Source organism: Mixophyes fleayi, chromosome 2, assembly GCF_038048845.1.
Source record: "Mixophyes fleayi isolate aMixFle1 chromosome 2, aMixFle1.hap1, whole genome shotgun sequence".
NCBI classification, from domain to species: Eukaryota; Metazoa; Chordata; class Amphibia; order Anura; family Limnodynastidae; genus Mixophyes; species Mixophyes fleayi.
The window spans coordinates 326911149-326937827 of NC_134403.1; the positions used below are offsets into that span (position 1 = coordinate 326911149).

The 26679-nt window shown below is 39.8% G+C and overlaps 1 protein-coding gene across 4 annotated transcripts in view; it reads left to right on the plus strand.

The window, feature by feature from the left end:
• Positions 1-7925: 7925 nt before the first annotated feature.
• TMEM248 (transmembrane protein 248) overlaps positions 7926-26679 on the plus strand; it is a 28808-nt gene continuing 10054 nt past the window's right edge. The window contains exons 1-7 of one of the 4 annotated variants that reach the window (XM_075196799.1): positions 7927-8105; positions 13710-13808; positions 14945-15069; positions 20643-20819; positions 22492-22777; positions 24455-24605; positions 25073-25256. In XM_075196799.1, coding sequence (XP_075052900.1) covers positions 20658-20819; positions 22492-22777; positions 24455-24605; positions 25073-25256 — 783 coding nt within the window. In that variant the 5' untranslated portion in view covers positions 7927-8105; positions 13710-13808; positions 14945-15069; positions 20643-20657. Of the gene's footprint in view, positions 8106-13709; positions 13809-14944; positions 15070-20642; positions 20820-22491; positions 22778-24454; positions 24606-25072; positions 25257-26679 lie in introns of all 4 variants that reach the window. The other 3 variants (XM_075196798.1, XR_012688187.1, XM_075196797.1) reach the window with 3 other exon arrangements.

A 26679-nucleotide genomic window follows, 5' to 3' on the forward strand; every position in this document is an offset into this window, starting at 1 on the left:
TGCCCTTTGTGAAAGTGTTTTTGTTACATTCATAAATGTATTGACATATTTTTGCTAGCGAGAGTCTCATGGGAATCGTTAGGTGTTTTTCCTGCCTCGCAACCCTAAAAGCACTTGTCTTTTATCACTTTAATTCTGAAAGTATAATGTAGTCATTCTAGAACACCATCTATTGTACTTTGGTCCGTAATTCATTTAGAAAAAACCGTTATACATTGCTGCAATTGATGGGAGTGTGAGTGTTACATAAGGAACAGCTCCTCTTTTGAGGAACTCTTAAAAGCCTCATGATTTCTGTAAGTGTTAGGGAGCACCTTACCTCCTTAAAGATATGATTGTGCCATTACTCTAATTACATGACCCCCTCTACATCGAGGTTCTGAATACATTAATTTGAGCTTTGAAAGGGGGGTTTATCTAGAGTACTTCTACCAGAGCAGAATTCTTCTTTATACAAAGCTGATTTGTTAAATTGTTCTATTGAACATGTATCTTCTGCCATTAAAATCTTGAAATAATAGCCATGGGGCCACTATCTACTTCAACTTCCAATATTTGTGATGGCCACTATGAATACTTATCCATGCAACTTTTGTGTGCCACCAGTTTTTCAACATTTTATTATTGCATTTCCTATTGTTGAAATATTCATTATGAAAATCTACATATAGTTTCGACTAGGAAATTCAATTGGTTTGAAAAATTTTGGAGGATTAAACTCAACTTTTTTTTTCCATTGTGCCACACCCAGTGTAATAGACATCTTTTGAAAGAATCTGTGCAATAACAATCATATTATTGAATCTACAAATAAAACTACCTGCTTTGTTGTCTCTACTTTCAACACTACTATATCTAATTTTCTAATCTTCAAAATAGTCTCTAAACTAAAGCTCACTACCCTCAAAGCTTCTGTTCATGAAAATACATTCACAGATATACATCGTGCATCAGAAGACAAGATGTGGCTTTCCATTAAAATAATATTCTGTATTGATTTATTAGACCTAAGATTCTTGAGTGTTCCGTCTCTTTCTAGCTCAAGCTGCCCCTTATCCATGCAAACCAAATATCTTCCAATTCTCTCTCATTAAGCTGTTGGTAATTAATTGATTTTCCACAGTAATTGCTTTTCCAGAAAAGAAATTTGGTCCCAAACCACTTCTGGGTGACCGTCAAGTGGAATTTTAAGTGAATCTAATTTTGCATTTATGAAGTTCTCATGAACATTTATTGTATTTCGGCAGCTGGGAAGGCTACAGGCCTGAAGAAAGTCCTTATGTCATAATTATGCACAACTTTCTTTTTATTAGGATGTTCCATTTATGATCTTCCTTTAAATGTGCATTAGTAACTGTTTTGGTGTATGAGTATATGTGCACCTTAGTGTTGAAGAATGAATGTCATGTGTCCAGTTCTTCTGTCTCACCTCTCTGCCTTGCATTACACTGGCTCCCCTTCCTTTACACAATCCTTTTCAAACTCCACCTACAAGGTTCTCTACATCTCCAACCGCCTCTCCATTCACACTCCCTCCCGTTTCCTGCGATCAGCCAATGACCGTCGCCTCACATCACAGTAGAGAATCCAAGATTTCTCCCGGGCTGCCCCCCTCCACTGGAATGACCTCCCATGCACCATCTGACTGTCCTCTAATTTGTGCACTTTGAAATGGGCACTGAAACTCATCTCTTCCTCAAAGTCTACTAGTCATCCACCAACTTTCTCTCCATGCTTGATATCATCTCTTTCCCTATCCCGCTACTCTTGCACTTGATCCCCTTCTCTGACTTCCTTTGTGCCTGCTGTCTATTTTCCCTCCCTTTAGGATGTAAGCTCTTACGAGCAGGACCCTCATCCATCCTGTCTCTCTACCTCTATTCTTCTGCTCCAATTTCACTTTACTCACTATGTTTTCAGCTTTGAAGTCCTGGTATTTGTCTATTGTTCTGTACTTTATTTCCCCTGTATGGTCCACTGCTTGTATTCTGTACACTGCTGCAGAAATCTTGTAGCGACCTATGAATAAAGGATAATGTGCACTATAGGAAATGCAAGCAAACAAAAAAAGTTGCATATATATATATATATATATATATATATTATCATTTATTTATAAGGCGCCACATGGTTTCCGCGATGCCATACACAATACAGTGGACAAAACAGTAATAATAATACAGTAATACAGTACAGAACAACAATCAAGTAATACCAAGACTCCAGAAGCTCCAGAGATAACAATTATAATAAAATTGGAGCAGAAGAAATGTTCTAGAGTCAGGAGGGCCCTGCTCATGAATGCCTACATCCTAAAGAGGGGGCAAACAGACAGCAGGCACATAGGGGAGGCAAGCAAGGGGACGGAAAGAGAGGTGAAGAGACGAGCATGGAGAGACGGTTAGGTGGAAGATGGGTAGGCTTTGAGGAAAAAGTGAGTTTTTAGTGCCCGCTTGAAGGTGCGCAAATTAGGGCACAGTCTGGAGCGTGGAAGGTTGTTCCAGTGGAGGAGAGGCAGTTCGGGAGAAATCTTGGATTCGGGAATGGGATGAGGTGACGGTCATTGCCCGAGCACAGGGAGCGGGAGGGAAAATGAATAGAGAGAAGGTTGGAGATGTATGGGGCAGTTGAGTGGGAGATGGCATTGTAGGTGAGGAGTTTAAAAGGATTTTGTAGGGAAGGGGAGGCAGAAGAGGAGCAGCGTGCAAGGAAAATGAGCCTCACAGCCACGTATAGAGCGAAAGGAGGGGGGCAAGGTGATAGTGGGGAAAGCTGGTGAGGAGAAGGTTACAGTAATCAAGATGGGAAATGAGTGCATGGATAATGGTTTTGGTGTAATCCTGAGATAGTAAGGGCCTGGATGGGGGTGATGTTATGAAGTTGGAAGTGACAGGATTGGGCAAGGGATTGAAGGGGGAGTGGGGGGGCAAAAGAGAGGGAGGAGTCAAGGGTGACACCCAGGCAGCGGAGGTGAGGGACAGATATAATGTCTTTTCGCTGCATGACAAAGCAACTAACGTGGTGCACGTAAAGTACAATAAATATTATACAGGTGTACACTCTTGTTAAGAGAATTAATGTCACTTCAAAGAGTATTAGATCTGCCAGCAATATAGGAATGTCTATGAGAGTGATACTAATAAATTGAGGGTTTTCTTTAAATAAAGACAGCTGTTTATTCATATTAGACTGCTTAACATTCAATTTGCAGGATTAAACAAGAGTACATAGGTACAATTCGAATGGTGCAGGGATGTGGTAGAGATATGTATCGACAAATAGGTAGATATGGTATTATTAGTGAAATTGTTATTGTTTATGTATATGGTGCCAGCAAGAGTAGGCCCCCCCCCTTCCGTGAAGCTCCCTGAGCGGCCGCTTGTATTGCACAGCCCAAGTAACAAGTTTCATACAGCAAATGCAAGATACATGTGGACAAGGTGGGTGTTGACAAGAAGACAGAGGAGAGAGGGGTTGCTCACAATCATCATCATCATCACCATCATTTATTTATATAGCGCCACTGATTCCGCAGCACTGTACAGAGAAATCACTCACATCAGTCCCTGCCCCATTGGGGCTTACAGTCTAAATTCCCTAACACAGACTAGGGTCAATTTTGATTGCAGCCAATTAACCTACTAGTATGTTTTTGGAGTTTGGGAGGAAACCGGAGCACCCGGAGGAAACCCACACAAACATGAGGAGAATATGCAAACTCCACACAGATAAGGCCATGGTCGGGAATTGAACTCATGACCCCAACGCTGTGACAATAGTTTACAATCTAATGGGGGGGGGGGGAGGGTGCTACGGACATGACATATTTACATGATGACTTTATTTACAAGAGACCAAAACAGGCTCACTAAAGAAGGGAAATCAAAGGTTTGCATAGCAAAACCACAAAATTTACAGCAGAGAGCGCCTTATTTTGTACTGGTCTTTTAGGCATTATAATCAACATTACTGAATACAGCAAAGAGCATTGAATAGATACAGTTGGTGTTTATATCTCTCACGTTCATCATATGTAGAATCAGATTATGAATGCAATTCCTATAGCAGGATAAGATAAATACATATCAAGGATAACCCACACTGAGATGTCCCATGCTGTCTACTATGCTATTTCTATAACAGCTAAAACACATTCTATTAATTCATTTATAATAGTTTACTGCGGCTCAAATGCTGCTTGGAATAGCTGCATTATTTTGACTTGCCTTCTTTAAAAGACCATTATTCATATTTGTATTTATTTTTAAACATTACCACAATGTTCTGTCCATTGTCTGTAGTACATCTGCTTTCATGCATTTTCTAAAATATACCTTGTTATTTCTATGTTTTACATTGTATTCCTAACATTCTATTTCTGATCTGGAATAGTACATTAGGCCTGTTCCCTATACATTATATTTTGTATACTATATAACAATCTGGATGATGTCACTATAATTGGATTTTATAATTTGTACATAGTAATACTTTTTCCTGCATTGCATGTACTTTTAAATATGTTATCAATATATTAAGCAGGTAGGCAGATAACAGCTGATTGCCTTAGACCAATTCAGAAGAATGGGAAAGGCAAAATATTTATATTTATTCATGCATGATTGGAGTATGAAGGATGGGCCGCACCCAAATATTTCTGACATGGTTCCTGGCATATGATAGTGAATTTAGCTTATACAGTGGCCTCCGAAGTCACAAGATCTCTATGCTATCAAGCACTTGTGGCATTAGCTAGCATAAGCTATTCTGCGTACCAATCCAATATTAGACTAATTAACAATAGCCAGTGGACATATTGGAGCCAGCATGGACTAGCACTTTCCACTCCATGCCAAAATTAATTCAGAAAGTTCTGTTAATAATTACTTGAGGACCTTGCTATTATGTACCTAATACTGTAGCCACTTACTGTATATAATTACTATTAATATGTTAAAAGAAACTGGATTTGTTTCCTCTATAGGGATATTTATCCTTCAGATCACTTATCTCGGTTTGTGCATGTCTTCACGCAACTAAATGCCTTGCTTTTCCTTTGTAATGTCTTTGCTTGCTTTTTTGCCATTTTTTTAAAATTATTTTTGTTTTATTAAACCATTTAATTTAGTGATCTACAATGGAACAGCACAGGCTTAGGAACATAGATCATTATTGTATAGGTATACAAATTTTGCAGGAACAAAAGCTTGATGATTTTGCTCAGGTCAAGAGGTTTGATGAGATTGGTGAGGAGATGAAAACAGTGGGAGGGAAGATGATGAGTTGGTGGCCTGAATACCGAGTTAGTTCATGCAAATAATGTAATCAATTTATTGAGCAGTGGGTCTAAACACATTGGGCATAGGGAGCACTGCTAGTAGCAGCATATTATTGGAAGCAAACTAATCAGAAATTAGGAGTATTGTGATATTTAAACCATGGGTGCCTTATAGTTGTAAAGGATTTTCTATGTTGAAGAATGCTAGAAATATATTCCATAGAGTAGACCTGCCAGATTCTACTAATGACTAAAGCAGGGGTCAGGGAACTTTTTTACCTTTTACCCCCAAATATATTTAGATATGCTGACGTTATCCCCTTGATTTGAAAGGAAGGAAATCATATATTATTAATTATTGTAATTCAAAATTTTATTGAATCTATTCAAAATTTCTTTGAAAGCTTCAACTTCAAAACTTCAGGTTTTGGAGAAATGATGTTGCTTCATTTTTGATACGAGAGCATTAATATTGGGGTATTTTGATGTCAGAGTAACTTGGATACAGTCTTCAGCATCCAATTGATTTCATTGCTTTGTTTTTAAGCTCATTCGAGTGGAAAATCCTTGTTCGCAAAGGTAGCTTGTTGCATAAGGCAGCAACTTTTTGACTGTCTCCTCATGTGCAATTTTGAATGCCTTTGCAGCTGTTGACATGCAAAAATATGACAGATCTGCTTTGTTTTCAAATGCAATACGTGCTTCATTATTGTATCGAAGCTCAAGAAGTGCCTCTGCCAGCCCTTGGGGCTCTTCTGGTACGTCAGCAATCCAACTGACAGCATGTGAAGCAGCAGCATTACCCCCCCCCCCCCCCCGAATTTCATTTTTACCCCATTTGGGGTAATTTACCCCTGTTCCCTGACCACTGGACTAAGGCAAGTATAGGGGGATTGGGTTCCTTCCAAGAAGACATTAGACCATTGGCTACATTATATATGTGCCTAACTATCTTGCTACTGAGTGAGTCTGGCAAGTTAGGGTTTTGAAATCATGTGATGGTGAATATCAGACAACTGACTTCCACCCAAAATGAAAAGAACAAGTCTTATTTTGTCCCAGTCATCAATATAGCCCCCATTTCCATCTCCCACTTCATGTAGTTTTTTTTTATATTCTGGACAGCAAATGTTGCTAAAGATTTCTACGTTGTATAAATTACTTTTTGGGCGTTCTAGTGAAAAAGACACATATAGCTTCTAAGGTGGACAGCAAGCTGGATAGAGGAGTAGTCAAGCAGAATTGGGTGAAGTGACAAATTTGGAGATAATGATGAAAAATAATGATTCAATAACTAATCACGTACATAGTTCGGAGAAGCTAAGAAAGGTGCGTAAGAGCGTTATTGAATCATTTTTCACTGAGAAATCATATATATTTGTCTATGCATGAAAGTCAGTGGGGGTCATACCTGGAGGGAAATTTGGGTTCTTCCACAAGTAGATAACCCTAGTTAGAGTGGCTTGTGGGAAGAAGGTCATGAGTTAAGTGTCCTGGTGTTATGTAGAAAGAGTGCAGAGTGAACTAGTAGGCGCCTGCCGGACTCCGATATGTGACACACGTACTTTGAAGTATGCATCGGTGGCCCTGTAACCATGAAGGGGGCCGCGCAGAGGAAGGAGGAAGAGCACACTGCACTCCCTCCTCTTCTCCAGTATGCAGCGTGATGCAAGATTCGACTGCCCCCACTCTGAGATTAAGGTCGGGAGCAGTCGACTGAGGGGAAGGGGGGGGGGGGGGGGGGGAGGTCACAGTTGAAGGCTCAGCAGGCCACCTTTTGCCCACCACTGGTGTGGAGGATTGGAGGTAGTCCTGATCTTGTGTAGACTCGGGTGATGCCATCTTTTTGGCCTCAGGGGAGGCACATAGCAGTATAGCAGGAACTAGACCGCCCAGACAGGAGCAATTTAGCAGTTCAAATTCACAGCTAAAAATAAATATATAACTTTTGTAAGTTTTGTTCTGGGGTAGCTCAAGAATTTTAGTGTATTTCAGAAATCTTATATCAATCCAAGCAACATCAATGTATTCTATAAGCAAAAATACACAGTCCTGTTGTGCTCCTTGCATTGAATACAGCAAACTGTTGTCTTTTTACATATAGGGCAAAGAAGACGAACATCTCTGCCAGTTAGTACAATCATCATCATTTATTTATATAGCGTCAGCAGATTCCGTAGCACTTTACAATTAGTGTTAGTCCATTTATTTTCAATAATTATGTTTTTAACTTGATTACATAAAGTGTGATAGGCCTTTCCAGCCAGTTCATGATGTAAATGACAGGCTGCGCCCTCACACTGTATGATTCACACAACACATTTACATCCACTGTGTATTGGTTAAATTCAGTAAACAAATTCAACCTGTGGTTCTCCAGCCTTTGTGGAGCAACAAGTCTCTGCCTGCCAACACTGTGACTGGTAACAAGTGTCTGCCTGCCAACACTGTGACTGGTAACAAGTCTCTGCCTGCCAACACTGTGACTGGTAACAAGTCTCTGCCTGCCAACACTGTGACTGGTAGAACCATGTTGCAGAGATACTGGCTGCCTAGCTATGTGTTATGCTCAGATAAACACTGTCGATAAAGTTACTTTTAAAAAAAAACGAAAAAAAAAAAGAGGCAACTGCGGAGTGGGCGGGGCTGAGTGTGACAGATCGTCGTTACCTCCGGAAACAGAACCCGAGGAAGTGGAGGCAGAGGGGCAGCGTAGGACCTTCCGCCTGTCACACCGAGCCAGGCATGACCGCGTCCGGCGGGTTGTCACCGGCCACCTGAGAGCGGGACCCGGGGGACAGGCTGACGCCAAGGGACGCCCGCAGAGGTGAGCAGGACAGCGGCTCTACTAGGCGGGAGCGGGGTGCCTCATACGGCCCTGGAGGTGGTCCAGGGAGCTGTGCATATGGGGCAACATCAGCTGGGCACTCAGAAAATGGGCAGTTATGGAAAATGAAGGCGGTAATCCTTGTACTCTCACATGATAGAAGGACATTGTGTGTAGAAGGTGAAAGGAACAAGATCATTAGAGATTGTTATGATGAAATAAGAGTTGACAGCACAGGAACATATATGATCACGATCATGGGACAGATGTGACTGGTGAGGACCACAGGGAATTCAGCAACAGATGGTGACACCGGGGAGAACAGGGAGAGGTGTCACTGTGATGGCGCGCACCGGGGAGTACAGGGACAGGTGAGGCTATGATGGTGCACCCAGGGGAGGACAAGGACAAGTGAGACTGTGATAGCCTCACCTGTCCCTGTCCTTTCCGCTATCACAGCCTCACCTGTCCCTGTCCTCCCCTGGGTGCACCATCATAGCCTCACCTGTCCCTGTCCTTTTCGCTATGTTGGCGGACTCTGGGCATGACAGGGACAGGTGATGCTATGTTGGCGGACTCTGGGCATGACAGGGACAGGTGATGCTATGTTGGCGGACTCCGGGGAGGACAGGGACAGGTGATGCTATGTTGGCGGACTCCGGGGAGGACAGGGACAGGTGAGGCTATGTTGGCGGACTCCGGGGAGGACAGGGACAGGTGAGGCTATATTGGCGGACGCCAGGGAGGACAGGGACAGGTGAGGCTATGATGGCGGACACCAGGCAGGACAGGGACAGGTGAGGCTATGATGGCGGACACCAGGGAGGACAGGGACAGGTGAGGCTATGATGGCGGACATTGGGAAGGACAGGGACAGGTGCGACTATGATGGCGGACATCAGGGAGGATAGGCTTTGGGACAGATGAGTTTATGATGGTAACCTCAGTGTGGACAGGGGCAGATGATGCTGATAGTAATTATAGTAACACCAGGGAGGACAGGAGCAGGTCAATAGGGGTGTTCCTGCAGGGAAGATGAAAAGATGAGCCCATAATGGCAGCACATGGGTGGACAGGAGCAGGTAAGGCTACTGGTGTTCCCGCTGGGAACATGAAAACATTAGCCTCTAATGGCAGCACCAGGAAAGGCAGGACCTTAACAGACTGATGGCAGAATCAGCAAGGATAGAGACAGATGTAATGGCAAAACCGGAGGCTTGGTTAGTGACTGTTTAGAATATTTTGCAACAGATATTTGTACAGTTAAGGTTAAAATTATACTAACAATAACTACTTTAACATATATATCTTAATGGTATGCAGAATGAATAATTGCATAGATTATTATAGCACTAATTAATAACCTGTACTACATACATCATCATCACCATTTATTTATATAGTGCCACTAATTCTGCAGCGCTGTACAGAGAACTCACTCAGATCAGTCCCTGCCCCATTGGGGCTTACAGACTAAATTCCCTAACATACACACACACAGACAGACTATAGTGAATTTGTTAGCGGCCAATTAACCTACCAGTATGTTTTTGGAGTGTGGGAGAAATCCTCACAGATAAGGCCATGTCTGGAATTTAACTCATGACCCCACTTCTACACCACTGTGCTGCCCCAATTACTTTGTGTCATAATCTCAGTTGGAAGCAATATTATGAACAACAAAATCAGTGCTAGCAGTTGTATAATAGATTTGATGTTTGTGTAAATATTGTGGCATAATAACATAATGGTAACCCATCACCATACTGTTTACTTTATTTTTCAACATCCAATATATAGTTTGTCTTTGAATATGTATGTATTTGCAGACTATACTATATTTCCATACTAGTCATGAACAATTAAATTAAAGCCTAATTTTCTATCATAACCATGTTAACTGTGTTACTTTTGTCCATCATTCATGATAATAAACTAGGCACAATACTCTGAGGGAGCAGCTGTCTTTTCTCCGAAAATGGAAGTTGTTGCATGTAATAGCAGTTTTTTTCTAATCTGTTTACAAATAATAGTCACTGCGAGACCCAAGCAATTATTTTACTTTAGTAACGCCCATTGTTGTCAGGTAGCAGCCAGGAAAGCCAGATAATGTGATATTAATGTAAGTCAGATGCTTCTTTATTTGTAGGATGCTGATAAGAACATCCACATTATTGGTTGAACAGCAGGAATTGAGCAGTAACACGAATGCCGTTTTGTATACTAGCTTTAATTGCCTGTAATTAATCCAGAAAATATATCTCCAGTCCCACATGTTTGCTATACCCTTCTAAGGGCATTTTTCAGGTTGGCTCATAAAAATGTATACATTCCTTACAACAATATATTTTTATGAGATGTGTGTTTGACTCCAATCTTCCTTTATCAATAGGACAGGCTTCTCTCATCACTACTCTGTACTCTTGGATTCTCAGTCTGTGGCTTCTTGCTTGCATCCAATCCCTGTCATCATGTCACATGCCCTCAATAACATTATAGCACAAGTACACCAGTCACTTCCAGACTGGCAATGCCCCCCACAAGTTCAGCTAAGTCATCTCCATTCTGCTATGAAAAGTCAGATGATCTGCTACAATTGGGCACATTTCAGGATATGAAGAGTGATTACAATTAGGTTCTCATACACAAACAATCTCCCAACTGCCACTGTCAACGTCAATCTGCGGGAACAACAATATGGTAGCACTCACCTGAGCCTGCGTGACATCTGTGTGTTACACAGGGTTCATCAAAAACAACCACCATGTCTGCTTAAAAATGAGTGAGACTCTCTGTCTATCCTACACACTTTGTTTTACCAATTATGCTACCACCAAGGTTTTTTGTGAAGAGCTAACAGTCATACCCAGGATGCCATTGGTTCTTCCTTTAAACTAATCTATCACAATTTGCTTTCATCAGTTATCATAAACCAAATGATCTCCTCTTTCAACTATGTAGTGTTCCAAAACCAAGTCTGCCACGTGACTTTGTAAGAAGAGAGAGACATGAATTTATTAAGTATAATTTAATATGGAAAATAAATCCACAATGCTTAAGATGAAAAACAATTAACAAAACGACATGCAACGATTTAATACAATAGTTTCTTGTAAAACAAAAAGGAATAAAACAGAAATGTTAAACTCATAAATGATCTGTTTTCTGTTTGCTTGGAGAAGCAGGAATAAAGGGACTCTTCTCAATATGAAATTGACTCCCAAAAAGTTAACAAAATTGTTAAACTTACAGGACATATTAAACATGCTGCAGGTACCCGCAACCCCCTTTCACTGTGATGTCAGATCTAGAAAGTTTTTGTGTATATGCAAATTAGTTTTTTATGACCTCTTTTCAAACACCTTTCAAGTCAGGGTTTATTTACACTGGCCTAACTTCTTACCAGAATGTCCTACATTACCTTCACACAGCAGGTCATTAGAGTTTACCAAACATGACTTCTGTAAGTCTTACATTTGAGAAAATTGGACAATTTCCTGTGGCCTTATTTTCCTTCATTCACACTTATCACAGCTGCTCAGTCATCCAGTTGAGATGTCCTGAGATATAACTGATCACCAAGAATGTGAGAGGTCTGTTTGGTGGATATCAGTAATGTTATTGCAGTGTTCTCCCCAGAAACTTTTGCCAGCCAGATTGGGGTACTGTAATATTTTGCCATAATAAAGAAGAAAATGTTGGCAGTTATACATTATATATTATATTATTACTGTATTATATTACTGTATATTATTTATAAACACTCCGGAGGTTTATTCGCCACTAGCTGGACTGGACACACTTTTTTTTTTTTTTTTTTCTATAATGAATTTTTTTATGCTTGGCGGCTGAACCTCTGCCTGCCTGAACTGCTCAGACTGGTGGTCAGGGCTCTAACACTCTGCTGGCTGCAGTGCTCACACAGTAGGTCTCCTTCAGAACTCCAAGAGCCGGATGGCAAGTAAAAACAGCCAGGTGGAGCACGTGGGAAATAGGTCCTGGGGAGAACACTCTATTGATATAACATTAAAGGAAGCTTTCAAAAGCTTTTTCGACCCATGCCATAAATTGGTATTGGACACTCATCTGTAACTACCTGTCTGGAACACTCTATCCATATTTACCTCCTATGTATAACAAAGGAGTTTAAAAACTAAAACCTGTTTTAACGCATGGCTGGACACAAAGTTCATCTGAGTCACACCAAGCTAATACAGTTTTATGTAACTATTAATTAGCTTACATATGACATTGGTTATGAACTGTGTTGTTCATTTTTCAACTCTTATCGTGAGGCCAGGAACCAAATACTGTTTGCTCTTTTCACAATACTAGACTAATTCTGTATTGTCAAAAGAACCCAACTAGTAGCGAGCAGAGGACCACACTGAACTGTGTTTCCAAAGTGCACATATTTTAGTAAGAGATAAAGTACAGAAAGGGCTAGATTTACTAAGCTGCGGGTTTAAAAAAGTGGGGATGTTGCCTATAGCAACCAATCAGATTCTAGCTGTCATTTTGTAAAAAGTACTAAATAAATGAAAGCTAGAATCTGATTGGTTGCTATAGGCAACATCCCCACTTTTTCAAACCCGCAGCTTAGTAAATCTAGCCCAAAGTGTCTTTGGCACATAGAAAGTACCTCCTGCTTTTGCTCAGATTATAGCATTTGCCTAACTTTTGTTCGGCAGTTGTGGGTTCTTTTTGCATTTTCTTCTTCTCAAACTTGGTAACAGCTTAAACTTTTAAGGTCACGGGCTCCTACAATATATCTAAAATGCTCACTCTTGTTTAATGTGCCCTATAGTTGTTGCAAATTAGCTGGTGGTGGATCTCCACTCCAAACTGATTGATCCATCTAATGCCCTAAATGTGCGCTATTGTATTGAACTGTGTTAACTGGGCAATGCACTGGATTAAGCTGAATTCATAGTCATGTCCATGAAACTACTTTTCTTTCAATGTGGCATGAACCATTATTTTGATGAAACAGACCCATTTACATATACTGTTCATATATCCAGTGACATTCAAAGGTTGGTTTACTGGTATCCAGAGACCCAATGTGTGCCACATACCATTCATTACAATTGTTAATATACAGCTTTATGTGTCCATGGACTCATAGGTGGACGTTTATGAAATCTGTTTCACATGTACATTCGCAACAGTTGGTATTGCCCATAACAACAATCACAAATTGTACCTTCACAACAGTTGGTATTGCCCATAACAACAATCACAAATTTGTTTTAAATTTATAAACCGCTCTAGAAAAATTACATTCTAAAATTTGATTAGATCCACCAGATTTTCTATCATGTTTATAGCCTTTATACATATTCTGGTAAATCCGCATGAGTTGGGTTTCAATGGACCAGACAATGTTTTTCCAATGTCCAGTATTATTGTTATTTCCCCCACTGCTACAGCTGCAGCTTCATGTTTTTCATTGACAAGTGTAAGGTAAGAGTTATGCAGTCTGTCAGTAGTGTCATACATTGTTAGTATGAGACTGCTGAGTTCGTTGGTTGAGTGTAGCCTGTCTGCTACTTTGTTCAAGTCCTGTCACCTTACCACTCCAATGGCCTCTATCATCCACAGTCTGTTCCCGCCTGCAGGAGCAAAGGTGATCGCTTGTGATTGAGGTGGTGGCCTATTCACAGTATTCCTGCAGTGCATGATATCCCCATTATGGATGAGGTTTGTGATACGTGTGCTAGACCCACTGCCATGTCACTTTCAAAGTCATCTACATTTTTTGTCTTCTCAATTCTCCCTCTCTCCAGACTTGTACACATACACAATCTGTGGGCATCTCCTACCTGCTTTAAGTAGAATTGTTCCAACATTTGCTGTCACTGATTGAGCAAACCCTTACATGGAAATCTGAATGTATCTAATAAGCTGGTCACCCACTGTATTTATTTCCATCTTGCTATGAACATATTTTGCCTAGAACATGACATTCTCTAGCACCCTGATGCATGTATGCATGTACAATAGGCTGTGTGATGAAGAGGAAGGTGTGAGGTGAACTATTTTGGTAACGTTGTGTAATATTGCAGGCATTAAGGATTTCTGTGCCACCGGTGGATACACTCTATGAATATCTACAATCGTGCTATATATTTTTCCCAAGATAAATGGCAATATTTACAAGTTGTAATGGGTCCTATTCAGCGTGTAATCCTTTATTGATCCAATAAATGGTTTATTCAGTTTTCACAGGATTGTCTGTAGATATTGAGCTATACTGAGGACTTCATTAGCACAGCTCTCTTGTGCTATATACCAACTTAAGTCTGGTGCAGTGATTGAGTAACAGATAATCAGAATCCCTTTACACAGTGCGTGCAAAGAGATACAAACATTTATCTTTTATTATATTTTCTTAATGTACTAATGTGGCCAGGGAAATGATCCAACAGGATGCGGAAGGAAATTAGTAGGATAAGTCATGGTCTGACTACGAGATGAGGTTTATGTAATCCACGTTTTCTTAGCTAGTGTCCTTGCCATCCTTGTTTGTAAAAGTAGAGCCCCGTAGCGTTCCTGATACCTTGCTCCCAGCCGGTAGGTTCCATGGATGCAGTAATAGGAAAGCAAATCAATAGAAAGGGGAACATACAGTCACTGCAATAATTATGAATCTATTTTGCAAAACATATTTTGGTAAAGGAAAAAAAAGCTTTCTGTTTTGTGAACTGTTTTTTGTTGAAAACGATACAGGAACATGTATACTTATAGTCAGTGGGGGGGCTTTTATAGAGAATGATTGATATATCTGTGCCTTGTTCTAAGAATATTAATGACTTCTGTTTTTTTGTGTGCATCAGGCTGCTCATGTGCTGGCCAGATCTGTGGACACAGCACAGGGAAAGGGACAAATTGCAGAACTGTAAACAAGTTATCGCTCTTGGCTGGACTACGTGTACTGTAGCTAAAGGCTGTTATCAACAAGGTACAGGGCCAGGAAGACAGAAAGTAATGTTAGGAGTTCTGTGGCAGAGTATTTGCACAATAACAGTCAGCTTTAGCTTCCGTGACTACTCAGAAAATACTAGGGGTTTCATTGAAGTGTCTTCTGTATGGATTTATGCTCATGCGTAAAATGGGCATATTATCATGGCAACAATAGTTCTGTATGTTAGAAAATTGCAGCCATGACAGTGCAGAAAATGATCTATGAAATAAAACTAGTTAAATCTGTCCTTGGGGACATGGGCTTGGGTTCTAAATATGACTGACCACAAATGGCATTCCACTTGCACGGTATCTACCACAGGCGGTTCTTAAAATGTAGCCGTCTCCTCTACATGGACAACTTTGCTATAGCTGTAAATTGCAGTATCACATAACTGAGAACATTTGGGCGATTATATATCGCATGGTCATGATAGACCTGTAAGTTCTATTCTGACATTAAATTGGGAGATTAGCTAGTGATTTTAGTGGAAATCGCCTGTAAGTGACCACAGAAACACAACAAATTATTGGGGGACAGTTATCAAAAATGTACTCATCCGCTCATGTTTTCTTCCTCATAGAACATAATTATTACCCAGTCTACTGCAAGTTGACAGCATTTGACTGCACTGTTTTTCAGCCTTGTTCTACATCAGAGAATGCCAATTTTTTATCAACACAAAGTTGGGGAGTTCCAGAGCCAGAAGAGCAACACATTAAAGCAGTATTTCAACAAACTTTTTATTATGTCCCTTCCCTAGCTTCACACCACTGTGCTAGGCCTGGAGAAAGGAGTGAGGGGCCAGAAGAATGCAGGGAGCAGGGGCACAGGAGAGCTAACAGGGAGAAAAGTAAATTAATAGCTTCATAAAAGGAAATAATTAGTGGCTAGAGTAAAGGAAACAGACTATAAGACCTCCAAAAAAGGCTATTAACATAGAGAAGGTTTACAGTGTGTGAACGTGATAGTATCTCATGCAACTTAATAGGAAGGTTTTAAAAAGGAGAGACTTTAGTAACAAGGGTATTTTAGCCCATGTTAGAACATTTTTAACAGGTAGAGTAGCAGAGAGAGAGGGATTCTAACAAGGGAGGAGATTTAGGGGTACATTTATCAAGCTACAGGTTTGAAAAAGTGGAGATGTTGCCTATAGCAACCAATCAGATACTAGCTATCATTTATTTAGTACATTCTACAAAATGACAGCTAGAATCTGATTGGTTGCTATAGGCAACATCTTCACTTTTCCAAACCTGTAGTTTAGTAAATATACCCCTTAGACTAAGGGGTGACCAGCAGGGAGACGTTGCAATAGGAGAGTTAATGTGAGATGAAAGTTGGAGAAATATAGCAGAGGGAGGAATCTGAGCGGGAAAGCAAATGTATAGAGAGGGAGAGGATCAGTGACAGTGAGAGAGTGAAAATAAGAACAGAAAGTACAAGGGCAGGTAACCGATGAGATTAGAGTATGGAGGTCCAGGAGAATATCTTATTGTATAAATTTATTTAAATTGATATAGATTGATGTGAATTTTGTAAGTTAAATTGTGTGAGTAAAGGGGCTGGTTTACCCACTGCCAACATATGAGTCTGTATAAAAAGAGCACTGTTTGACCATGTTTTGTATCATTCCATCTGTAGCTTCTGGAAAGATTGCTAGTATCAAAAACTAGTGTGTAAAGGTCCTTCTCAGGACTCTTCAGCAATAAACCATTACTGTTTGTAGATTCTGTCTGAGACTATTATACAAAAGATAGGAGCGCTAGGTAAATCACTTCAATATTTTTTAATAAACAAGTCAACATACATAAATATTATGTGTATATGGCCATAGACACCAAGGGATAAAAAACAAAACTCATATTATGAATATGCATATCATAAAACTCCTAAATATAGAAGTATAAAATTAGTAGCAGCAAATAAAAATATATAGATCGGTCTCGTACAGAATAAATGGAACAGTACTGATTTATAAAGGCAGAAAAAGAGCAAAGATGTTTACATGACAGTCCATATAGGCTCCAGCCGTGGAGCAGGGAAAACAGTTCTCAAAGTGCCCCTCGTGGTTTAGCGGATTACCTGCTGTATCTTGTGACCAGCAGCTAAGAGCTTACACTCTAATCTGTTCCCAGGCTGACCTGTGTTGAGTTCAGTATCTGTTTCAACGCTCTGCCCACTACCCAGCAGTCCTGATCCATAGTAAGCGGTCAGGAGGTAGCAGCCAGCCCACAGCTAAGAGGTATTGCAGCAGCTATACCAGCTATCCCAGAAGTAAGTGGTTCTGGGTGCTGCAAAGGAGCCCAGAGGTGGCAGACGAATTCTCCTACATCTATTGCGCAATTAGCATTTGCAGTCAGCGAGTGTCTGGTGGAAAGGTGACACCAGTAGGAGTGGTCAATAATAGTCTGCTACTGACAGTGAGAAGGAATCCCAGATAAGCTACGCAGGAAGAACATCCCTTCGTCTCCCCCACTCCTTCAGACCGGGTAGTGAAGTAAGCCCATCTGGTCACAGGAACTATCTCACGCCAGTGGACAATGCACTTTTCATTTAAGGGTTATTGTCACCTGTTAATACATGAGTGACTTTTTCTTCATTTTGCACATTTATGTGTGACCACTTTACATTGAACGCTATGTAGTTTCCTAAAAAAAGAATTCCATATAATCACAGTGGAACAGCGATTTATATATGGGCCTTCTCTCCGCAATCAAAATTAGTGCAATGAAATGCACTTTGCACATATTAAATTCACACAGTGCATTATATTTCATTTTTTCCTTTTTGTGGTCTTGGCGTAAAAAACACACACATGAAGGATCGTGAACTTTAATTTTCACTTAACTAATGTCTCACCTGTCATAGGTGAGTGTAAATATTGCATGATATAAATTAACACTGGGGTAGCTATCATCAGATACAACAGATATATAGATAGAGATGGATATATAGATAGATAAATTTAACCCTTGGGTCCACCTGCACCAGAGTCGCTTGCAATAGTAAAATGATATTGTAGTCCCCACTGGTGGCAGGGGCTAATATGCTTGAATACTTTTATATTTCCAATGTTTATACAGCAATCCTGAATATTTTGACGCTATACTATTAAGCGATGATGGTTTTTTGACTCTAGTCCCTCTCTCTCTCTGTCTGCATGTGTGTATTTTAGGGAATTTTTCCCCTCCGTCTGTTCCAATTCCAACCTTGCAGATTTGTGAAAATGCATTTTATGGCGAGGATGTTAAATTGTCTAACATGGAGGGAATTCAATTGGCCGCGTTACTGCCAAAAGTAACGTGGCCTGTGCACTATTACCGATATTGCGTAATAGTGCATGTAATTACCGTTCATACGGTAATTTCAACGCCGGCTTTTTGCTCGTAGCTCCCTGAGCTGCGAGCAGAAAGTAGGGTTAAAATTACCATATTAATGGTAATAGGTTTAATGCTGCGTTACTTCAAGGGGAATTGAATTCCCCCCTTTGTGTTAGAAGCTTTGTTGACATGTTACTAGCTGCAAGTTTAGAAGCTAGACTAACTCGTCACTGCAAGTAATGAATTATTCTCTCTTACACCAGGTGATCCTTTTTTAAAATTGTACTGGAATTAAGCCATTAATATATTTAAACAAATCCTTAGCCCCATCCGTCTGGTTCTTTAGTTAGATGGGTAGTGACATGTTTTCATCCCTCACCCCCAAAAATGAATGTAATCTAGTACAGCTGTCAATTAAAAAATTTATCTGACTGTTAAGTTATATTGTTTTGTCCATTTTGTCACAGAGAATGTCTGTCTGGTTTCAACACAGGTTACTGATCCCTATGTCAGACAGGGATAGTGCTCTTTTCACCTTGCAATGAAAGCATCAAACATAACAGAGAAAAATGACAGTCTTGTATTCAGTCTCTCATCCATGCTTGAATGGTGACTGATGATCGCCAAATGAACAGTATAACTAACTAGGTGGGGATTCACCTGCTGCTTGCACATCACGGACATTTTACAATACTTTACACAATGCTTTGGCAGTCTGTGGCTTTCTAGCTGTTTATTACAAGAGCTGGCAGAACAGGCTAGCACTTGGCTCCATGACAGCTGGGTAGTCACAGGTTGCATATCTCTGCTTTACGCTGATGCAATAATGTGCTGAGAGTGCTCACAGACTTGTAATAGAAACATCTCTCTTCTTCCAGCCTGTGAGCCTGTTATGGAAACAAAGGACACAGCTAAGCCCTGGAACATAAGTTGTGGCCCACCAGAGCTCTATAGTGCTTACAAAGTGCCTGTCTGACCTTTCAGTTCCTGGATCACATATCTTTGTAGAGCTTCCTTGTAGCAAGTCTTTGTTCCTTTCCACCTGTTGCACTAGACATTGTAAATATGTACATTGGCATGATTCTGTTATTGGCAAATTGTACATGTGTTTTGTGCAAGGTACTTTAGTAGTGCCATGAAAAGATGCATGATAAAAGCATTCTTGTTTATTTTATGGTTGGCAACCAAGCTGATAGTTTCTGGGAGTGTCCTCCAGAAGGAACTTATGCTGATTCTTTAAAACATCATTGTTATAATGGTATCTGCAAAATGCTAAGGTTGGGATTTCAGCATTCTATCTTTATGTGAGGTTTGTATTCTTAATTCTTAAACCTCCCTATGTCTTAAATTTTTCTTTCTGTAAATCAGTAAAACACCAGACGTAAGTAGAGAAATGCAAAACTATTCTCTGTGCTGAATAGCTGATTTGGCCATGGTGAGAGAAAATCCTATGCAAATGGAGCAGTGCGCCTATACACATTATGGTGGAAAATGGACTTTATCAAACAATAATTTTAATAAACCCTCTATCGGAGATGAGGTTAGTTGTGTTTCGGTCAGCAGTAATAGCTCTACTTGGTTTTATTAGAAGCAATGTTCTAGTGTAATTTCACTGTAAATACTAAACTATTCCCTATGGACAGCTTTGTATAAGGAAATCGTACATCACAATAGCATGCAGCACTCCCAAAAATGGAAACTAGAAAAGCCAGCAAGCTAAATTTATACTCTCATAAGTTCAGTAACGTCTTAATGGACATTGGAATTTGTACGTAGATTCTCGAGAGGAGGGGATCTTAAGTTTAAACAATAAAGACACTAGTCTTCTTTTAAGAATGTAAAAATAAATATTGCCCATCGTTGCCACCAATTTATGGTTCCCTATAGCCCTCCTAATTATAAATGTGTATTTTAATCCAGCACTGATTCAAGCAGTTTGCAGGACCCGAACAGGGTAAGATTTCATGTGTATACCGGCTTTCCATGCCATTCCTCTCTGTTCATTTACCGTTATAAAGAGTGCAGGAGAGGGGTTAAAATAGAATGGGATGGGCAATATTTTAATTTTATTTACTGGACACCTGCTTTAAGAACTCATGTTTATAAATGTGTATTTTGTTTTTCATTTAAATGATGTAAAGACAAGAAGATTATGTATTACTTTTGGCTTTAGGTTGACTTGATTTACTACTGATAAACATTAGGATTGAGTGCCTTATCGTTGTGACCTTTTGTTCTTAATAACAGGGCAACTTTACCACAATGTTGCTGCTTCTACATCCCCTGGAGAACCTGAAGTCGTACATCACCAGTCGGCCCCCTCTGGTGGTCTTTATGGTCAGTGTCAGTGGCATGGCCATAGCTTTCCTCACCCTTGGCTACTTTTTCAAAATGAAAGAGATCAAATCACCTGAGATGACGGAGGTAAATATCCTACCGGGAGCTGGAAATGCCAACGCCTAAGAAGTTGTAGTAGCGATCACACCTCACTAAGTGAATCATAAGAATAAATTAAAGGGGGTGCGTCAAGACATTATACTCTGAGTATATTACACCACAAGAGCAGGGATAGAGAAAATGTGTTTAATGATTTAACGCATATAAAAGATCACAACTTTTGTTGGTATACATTAAAAAATTATTTTTATTACCGAATCATCATAATTGGCGAAATAAATTAAAAACAGTGATTGTGAGTTAATTTGGTAGTGTAAGGAGGTGTTACAATAGCAGTAAAATAACTAAGCCACGCTACTGCTTCAATATATTATAATAAATGACACTGCAAAATTCATATTTTAGCTCTTGTTTTCATTCTATGGGGCGTATTCAATTGTTCCGAGATTCCGCCGTGTAAAAACTACTACCGTTATTACGCGGCTCAGCTGCGAGCTGAAATCCAGCGAGAAACTTACCGTAGTAATGGTTATTACGGTAATAGTGCGCGGGCCGCGGCATTTTTGGCGTTTCCGCCGACAATTGAATACGCCCCTATAAGTATTTGATGCCAGTTCTACCTATTCCACAATATGTATCCAGCTGCTATGTAAACATTAATATCCGTTTATTCCATGACATTTCTTATTAGCTCTTTGTTGTTTATGAATGGCTTTATTATGCACAGATAAATGTAATGGGTTTGCTGTAGTGTTTTAAGTAAAACTTCTATCCTCACTCTACATGATATAGGGCCATGAATTATTATTCAATAATATTATTCAATTATTATTTAGTCCCTAAGTGGCTATTACATTATTAATTTTAGAGGAATGGGTCCTAATAAGCAATATCGCTCTAGAGGTACCTGGTAAGGTCTCACATTTGTTATTAATGTATCCCATTCATAAATTGATCCTCCATTCATACATCATCAATAGCCACACTCAAGTATCAAGTATTTCAGGATTCTAATGCTTGATACATATTGGTGTTAACTGGAGGTGTATTAGTTTAATATAGTAATAGTCAGGAGCAAACAGCTAGCGTGGCTGAACGCTGACGCACATTTCGCTAAATTGGCCACAATGGTGGTTGGTATATGGACATCTTAAAAAGACATTCATTTTTGAATTGGCGTTGAATAATAGTGTTATTGCTAATCTTTTACTTTAATGTGGATTATTTTATAACAAGAACCCTCCAGTCAGCTGTTGTCTGATTGGATTCATCTGAAAAGAAAAGCCAATAAATCTGTATTTATGTTTGTGCGGGAACTCTGACTTAAGGCAGCTTTCAAAGAGCTGTGTCTTAAGATGTAGTCTCATTAATGTCCAATATTGACATAATGTTATGTTGTAGTCTCCTGGTTATAATTGTGTACAGGCGGCAAGTCCAGTTTGTAGTGTTATACAATGGATCTAAACCCGTTCTTCCCCCGAAGCGCTGACCCCCCCCCCCCGAGTGGCAATAAAATGTGTATCCCCTGCGCTTGCTGCCCGTCCCCTTTCCATTGTTAGCAATATGTTATGGGTGTGTTTTATGTCTGCCTTTAACCCTTTGTCATTGACCGATTCATCTCATCTGTCTAGTAGCAAAGTGATGGGAGGGTGGAAGTCCATCATGTCAATTAATTCAATACAATTTTCACCCTCTGCAGGACTGGAACACATTTCTCCTAAGGTTTAATAACCTGGACTTTTGTATATCGGAAAATGAAACCTTGAAGCATCTCCTAAATGATACCACACCACCAGAGAGTACAGTCACCACTGGCCAGGCCAGGTCTTCTACCCAGACCCCCCAGGCATTAGAAGATTCAGGACCCATAAATATTTCTGTAGCTGTTACGCTAACATTGGATCCACTGAAGCCTTTCGGAGGATACTCTCATAACATCACACACCTGAGCTCCACTATTTTTGGACATCAAATTGGGCTTTCAGGTATTCCTAAGCTTTTTAATTGTTTAATTCATGCATTTAGTATTAATGGAATGTGCAATCACAATTATGTCCCAACAGTTATCACAGAAACAAAGTAACTGATTGGAAAAAGTGTTTTTACGTGTTTTCTTTCTTTAGGCCTGGCCTGGCCAACCTGTGGCTCTCCAGGTATTATGAAACTACAAGTACCAGCATACCCTGCAAGCTATGAGCTGGCTATCTTCTGGCTAAGTATGCTGGATCTTGTAGTTTCACAAGAGCCACAGGTAGGCTAGGCCTGCTTTAGGCTATTTTAAAATATTGAACACAGTGTGATTTATGTGGTTGTGTTCGACTGGAAAATAAAATATTTGGTTAACATTTTTCTCACTGTTATTGATTTTGAATTGCCATGTGTATGTTCACAGGATCTGCACAGCATTCAGACATTCTATCTCTCTCTCTGTATTCAGTCGTTTAGCCTGACTCCAACTACAGTATCTAGACTATAGACAGTGCTGTTATGCAAGTAGCATTACTGTATCTGCTGTAAAATGTTTAAAAAAAAGAAATGACTAATATTACTAGTCTGAATAACTGATAGCCTGGGCTGGTTGTGGGAATTATGGAGGGACGATCAGCGTTGGGTCCCCCCACAATAACACTGAAAGCACTAGTGCTCTACTCAACAACCCCCATGCCACATTGAAACAGTCTGTAAAAGAAACCCAGCAACACTGAAAAATTCCTTTATTTAAATAAAGCTCTCCTAATCCCTCGTTTACCAATTTATTAATCGACTAAAGCTATGGGATCCTCTTCTTTGCACCGCTCCTATGCACACTTGCTCCCTATAGAGCTGCAAAACAAGTGACCGGACGTGAGATTAACTGTTATTAACTAACCAATACAGAGCTTCCTCTGATTGTGCAGAAGGTGAGAGATCCTCTGTGATTGGTTAGTAGTGGCTAGACACCACGTGCGATCTTGCCGCAATTAACTACATTGTTACGATGTGGTTTATCGATACGTTTTAGGGAATACAGATTGTTGGCCACACTGGGGCCGGAACTGATGTGATTTATTACATATGCTCTGTAAAGTGCTGTATAATATGCAGATACTATATAAATAATGGTTTATAAACAAATTCTCTTGAGTAGGGAGTGTGTTATAGATAGTGTAAAATGAACAAAATCACATAGAAGTTTACTAATGGAAACCAGGGAAGCACCATTGCCTTTAATATCAAGGGCTTGCACTGTATAACACTGGCACATCCATTAAGCACAGATGCCAGAATTTTGTATTGCATTTGTATTTGGTGTAAACAGTTTGGCTCTCTAGATTTTCTGTCTGCCAGGGTGACCAGAACCACCACTTCCACAATGGAGACCCTTGAGTTAGAACCTGATGATGGCCATACAATCAGTCGCACATCTTTGTTAATGAAAGACGCCTCCCGTATTTATTGCACATCGTTCTATTGAATACTGTGTAAAAATGATAGTTATGGTCCTTGTTTGCATAAAAGCACCGTGCGCATGTTTATGGCCCATGTATGCCTGTCGTAGAAAGGAATTCAAGCCCAGAAGCCAGATATAGTTTCCCTTTGATTCCTTCCTGTGTGACCTTTTGCTTTTTATTACTATTTGAACATTGTTTATTTAATATACTGTTTTTACTTTCCCCTCTAAGGCAGACAGTCCCATGAGGAAATGAATATAACATTTACTTTGCCGGCTGCCTGGAACGCCGATGACTGTATCCTCCATGGGCACTGTGAGCAGGTGGTATTTACCACTTGTATGACTGTGACAGTAATGAGCAGCGTGTTTCCAGTTACTGTGTGAGTCTTTATTCTTTTTATATTTCATAACAGATTGGATGTATGAACTTTGTTTCATGTACAGTTGCGTTTGACAGCACAGTTTCTGCATTGGTGTGTCAGGGACCTCACATCACTACTCTGGTGTTGGAGGAGCCAAGTCCTAACACTGTTTCTGTGTGTAGCTTTCTGCATTGCTCTGTTCCTTATCTCAAATTATTTCACTGCCCGTGTCACATGTACCCAACACAGACCCAGAAGATCAGCACATTTCTCTCCAGAAATACTCTGTGCGTCTGGGAACATTCTGATAAAGCTGATTGGCTTAAGGTTGTTCTGTCCCTGCCCACTTCAACATTGAGGACATATGGCCGTCCAGGAGATGAAGATTAATAATGATGCTTCTGTTCATAGTCCACAGCAGACAAGTTATAATTCATTCAAACTAAAGCAGCCATTTATTTTTATTTTTTTTTGCTTTGTTTTAGACAACCACCTCATTGCATTCCTGAAACATACAGCAATGCCACTCTGTGGTACAAAAGCTTCGCCACTGTTCGGGATGCTGGGACAAAGTATGCACAAGACTATAACCCCTTCTGGTGTTATAAGGGGGCTATTGGGAAGGTGTACCATGCTTTAAATCCAAAGCTCACCGTCATTGTTCCAGAGGTGAGTACGTGATTGGACAGTTTCATCCCCAGAGCTCTAAGCACTTCATGTTCTACTAATGCCACTCTCCCTGCTGGTGGTTATATGGCTCTTCTATAACACAGTTTCCGAGGTGACCTACTTATTTTTGGACGGCTGCCAGATGTCGTTAATCATGTATATTTGCCCTTCAAGTTTGATTTCTTTCCTTTCTAAGCCACCTCCAGCCATCTCTCTTGGATCTCTGTTATAGTTCTATAATATCCGATCTCCCCTGCCACAAACACTAACAGAGCCACTGTAACTTGGATCTAATAGCTTCAAGTTGCTGCTAAATTAAAGAAATCATCAGACACTTCTCTCACACGAATAGTCCCACAAGGTTAAAAAATGGAATTTATATTAACAAATTATTTTTACAGAATTTGACTCTATGACGGATTCTTTTGTCTAATGTCAAAAATGAAGAAAACATAATTTTAAAAAAAACTTTTTTTTTTTTTTTTAAATATAAAATATTGTGTAATTCTTATTCCAGAAATCTATGCTACTTACATTGGGTCTACGTCCTAAATAGATATATTTGCTACTATTGCCACCTATCTTTCGTGTGTTTTTTTTTTTTTTTTTTTTTTTAGTTTTTTTTTAAAACCATTCACTATAAATTCTTACAGAGAAAAGAGCTGTAACCTTTTTAGTTTCCGGTTGCTATTGAGGGAAAAAAAAAAAATTGACAACCCTACTACATGAGAGAATGGGTTCACCATCAGGACACATATGCAAACGTACATCTTTCTAGAGCAACGGTTTCTACCAAACATGAACCTTATACGTTTTTTTTTTTTTTTAACATATTCACAGACAGGTAATTCCTATTACGATATCCCATAATTTGGCATTAAATAAGGAATAGATGGAATGTAAATAGTTATCACTTAAATTACCTTCTCTGGGAAACAAGTCCCGCATCACACAATGATCACTTTGCATTGAAATTCTGTGGCCACACAATCCAGCTTTCTGACACACATCATTATGTAAGCAAAATTATTAAAACAGTTCTCTAACTTATACTGGACTTAATCACAATAACCTATTGTTGCCGTCCTTTACTAAATCTATTTTCTTCCATTGCAACTTTCTACATAGACTTTTTATCTACTTGACAAAAGAATAAGGGGCGTCTCTCACATTTCCCCCATTATCATAACGTCATTACTGTACTCTGTAAATACACTTATGGTAAGCACAGGGAGATGCTATACATAATGATCCAGTCGCCATGTTGTGGATTGGCATCTTCACCGACAGGCCCTGAAGGTGGGAAATTGGAAGCTGTCCTCTATAACTGTTTTTGGGACTGCCCACTGATTAAGTATCTTGTTATGCTATTCACAATAGCAAAATTTGTAAAAGGAAGCAGAAACCTACTAACATATTTATT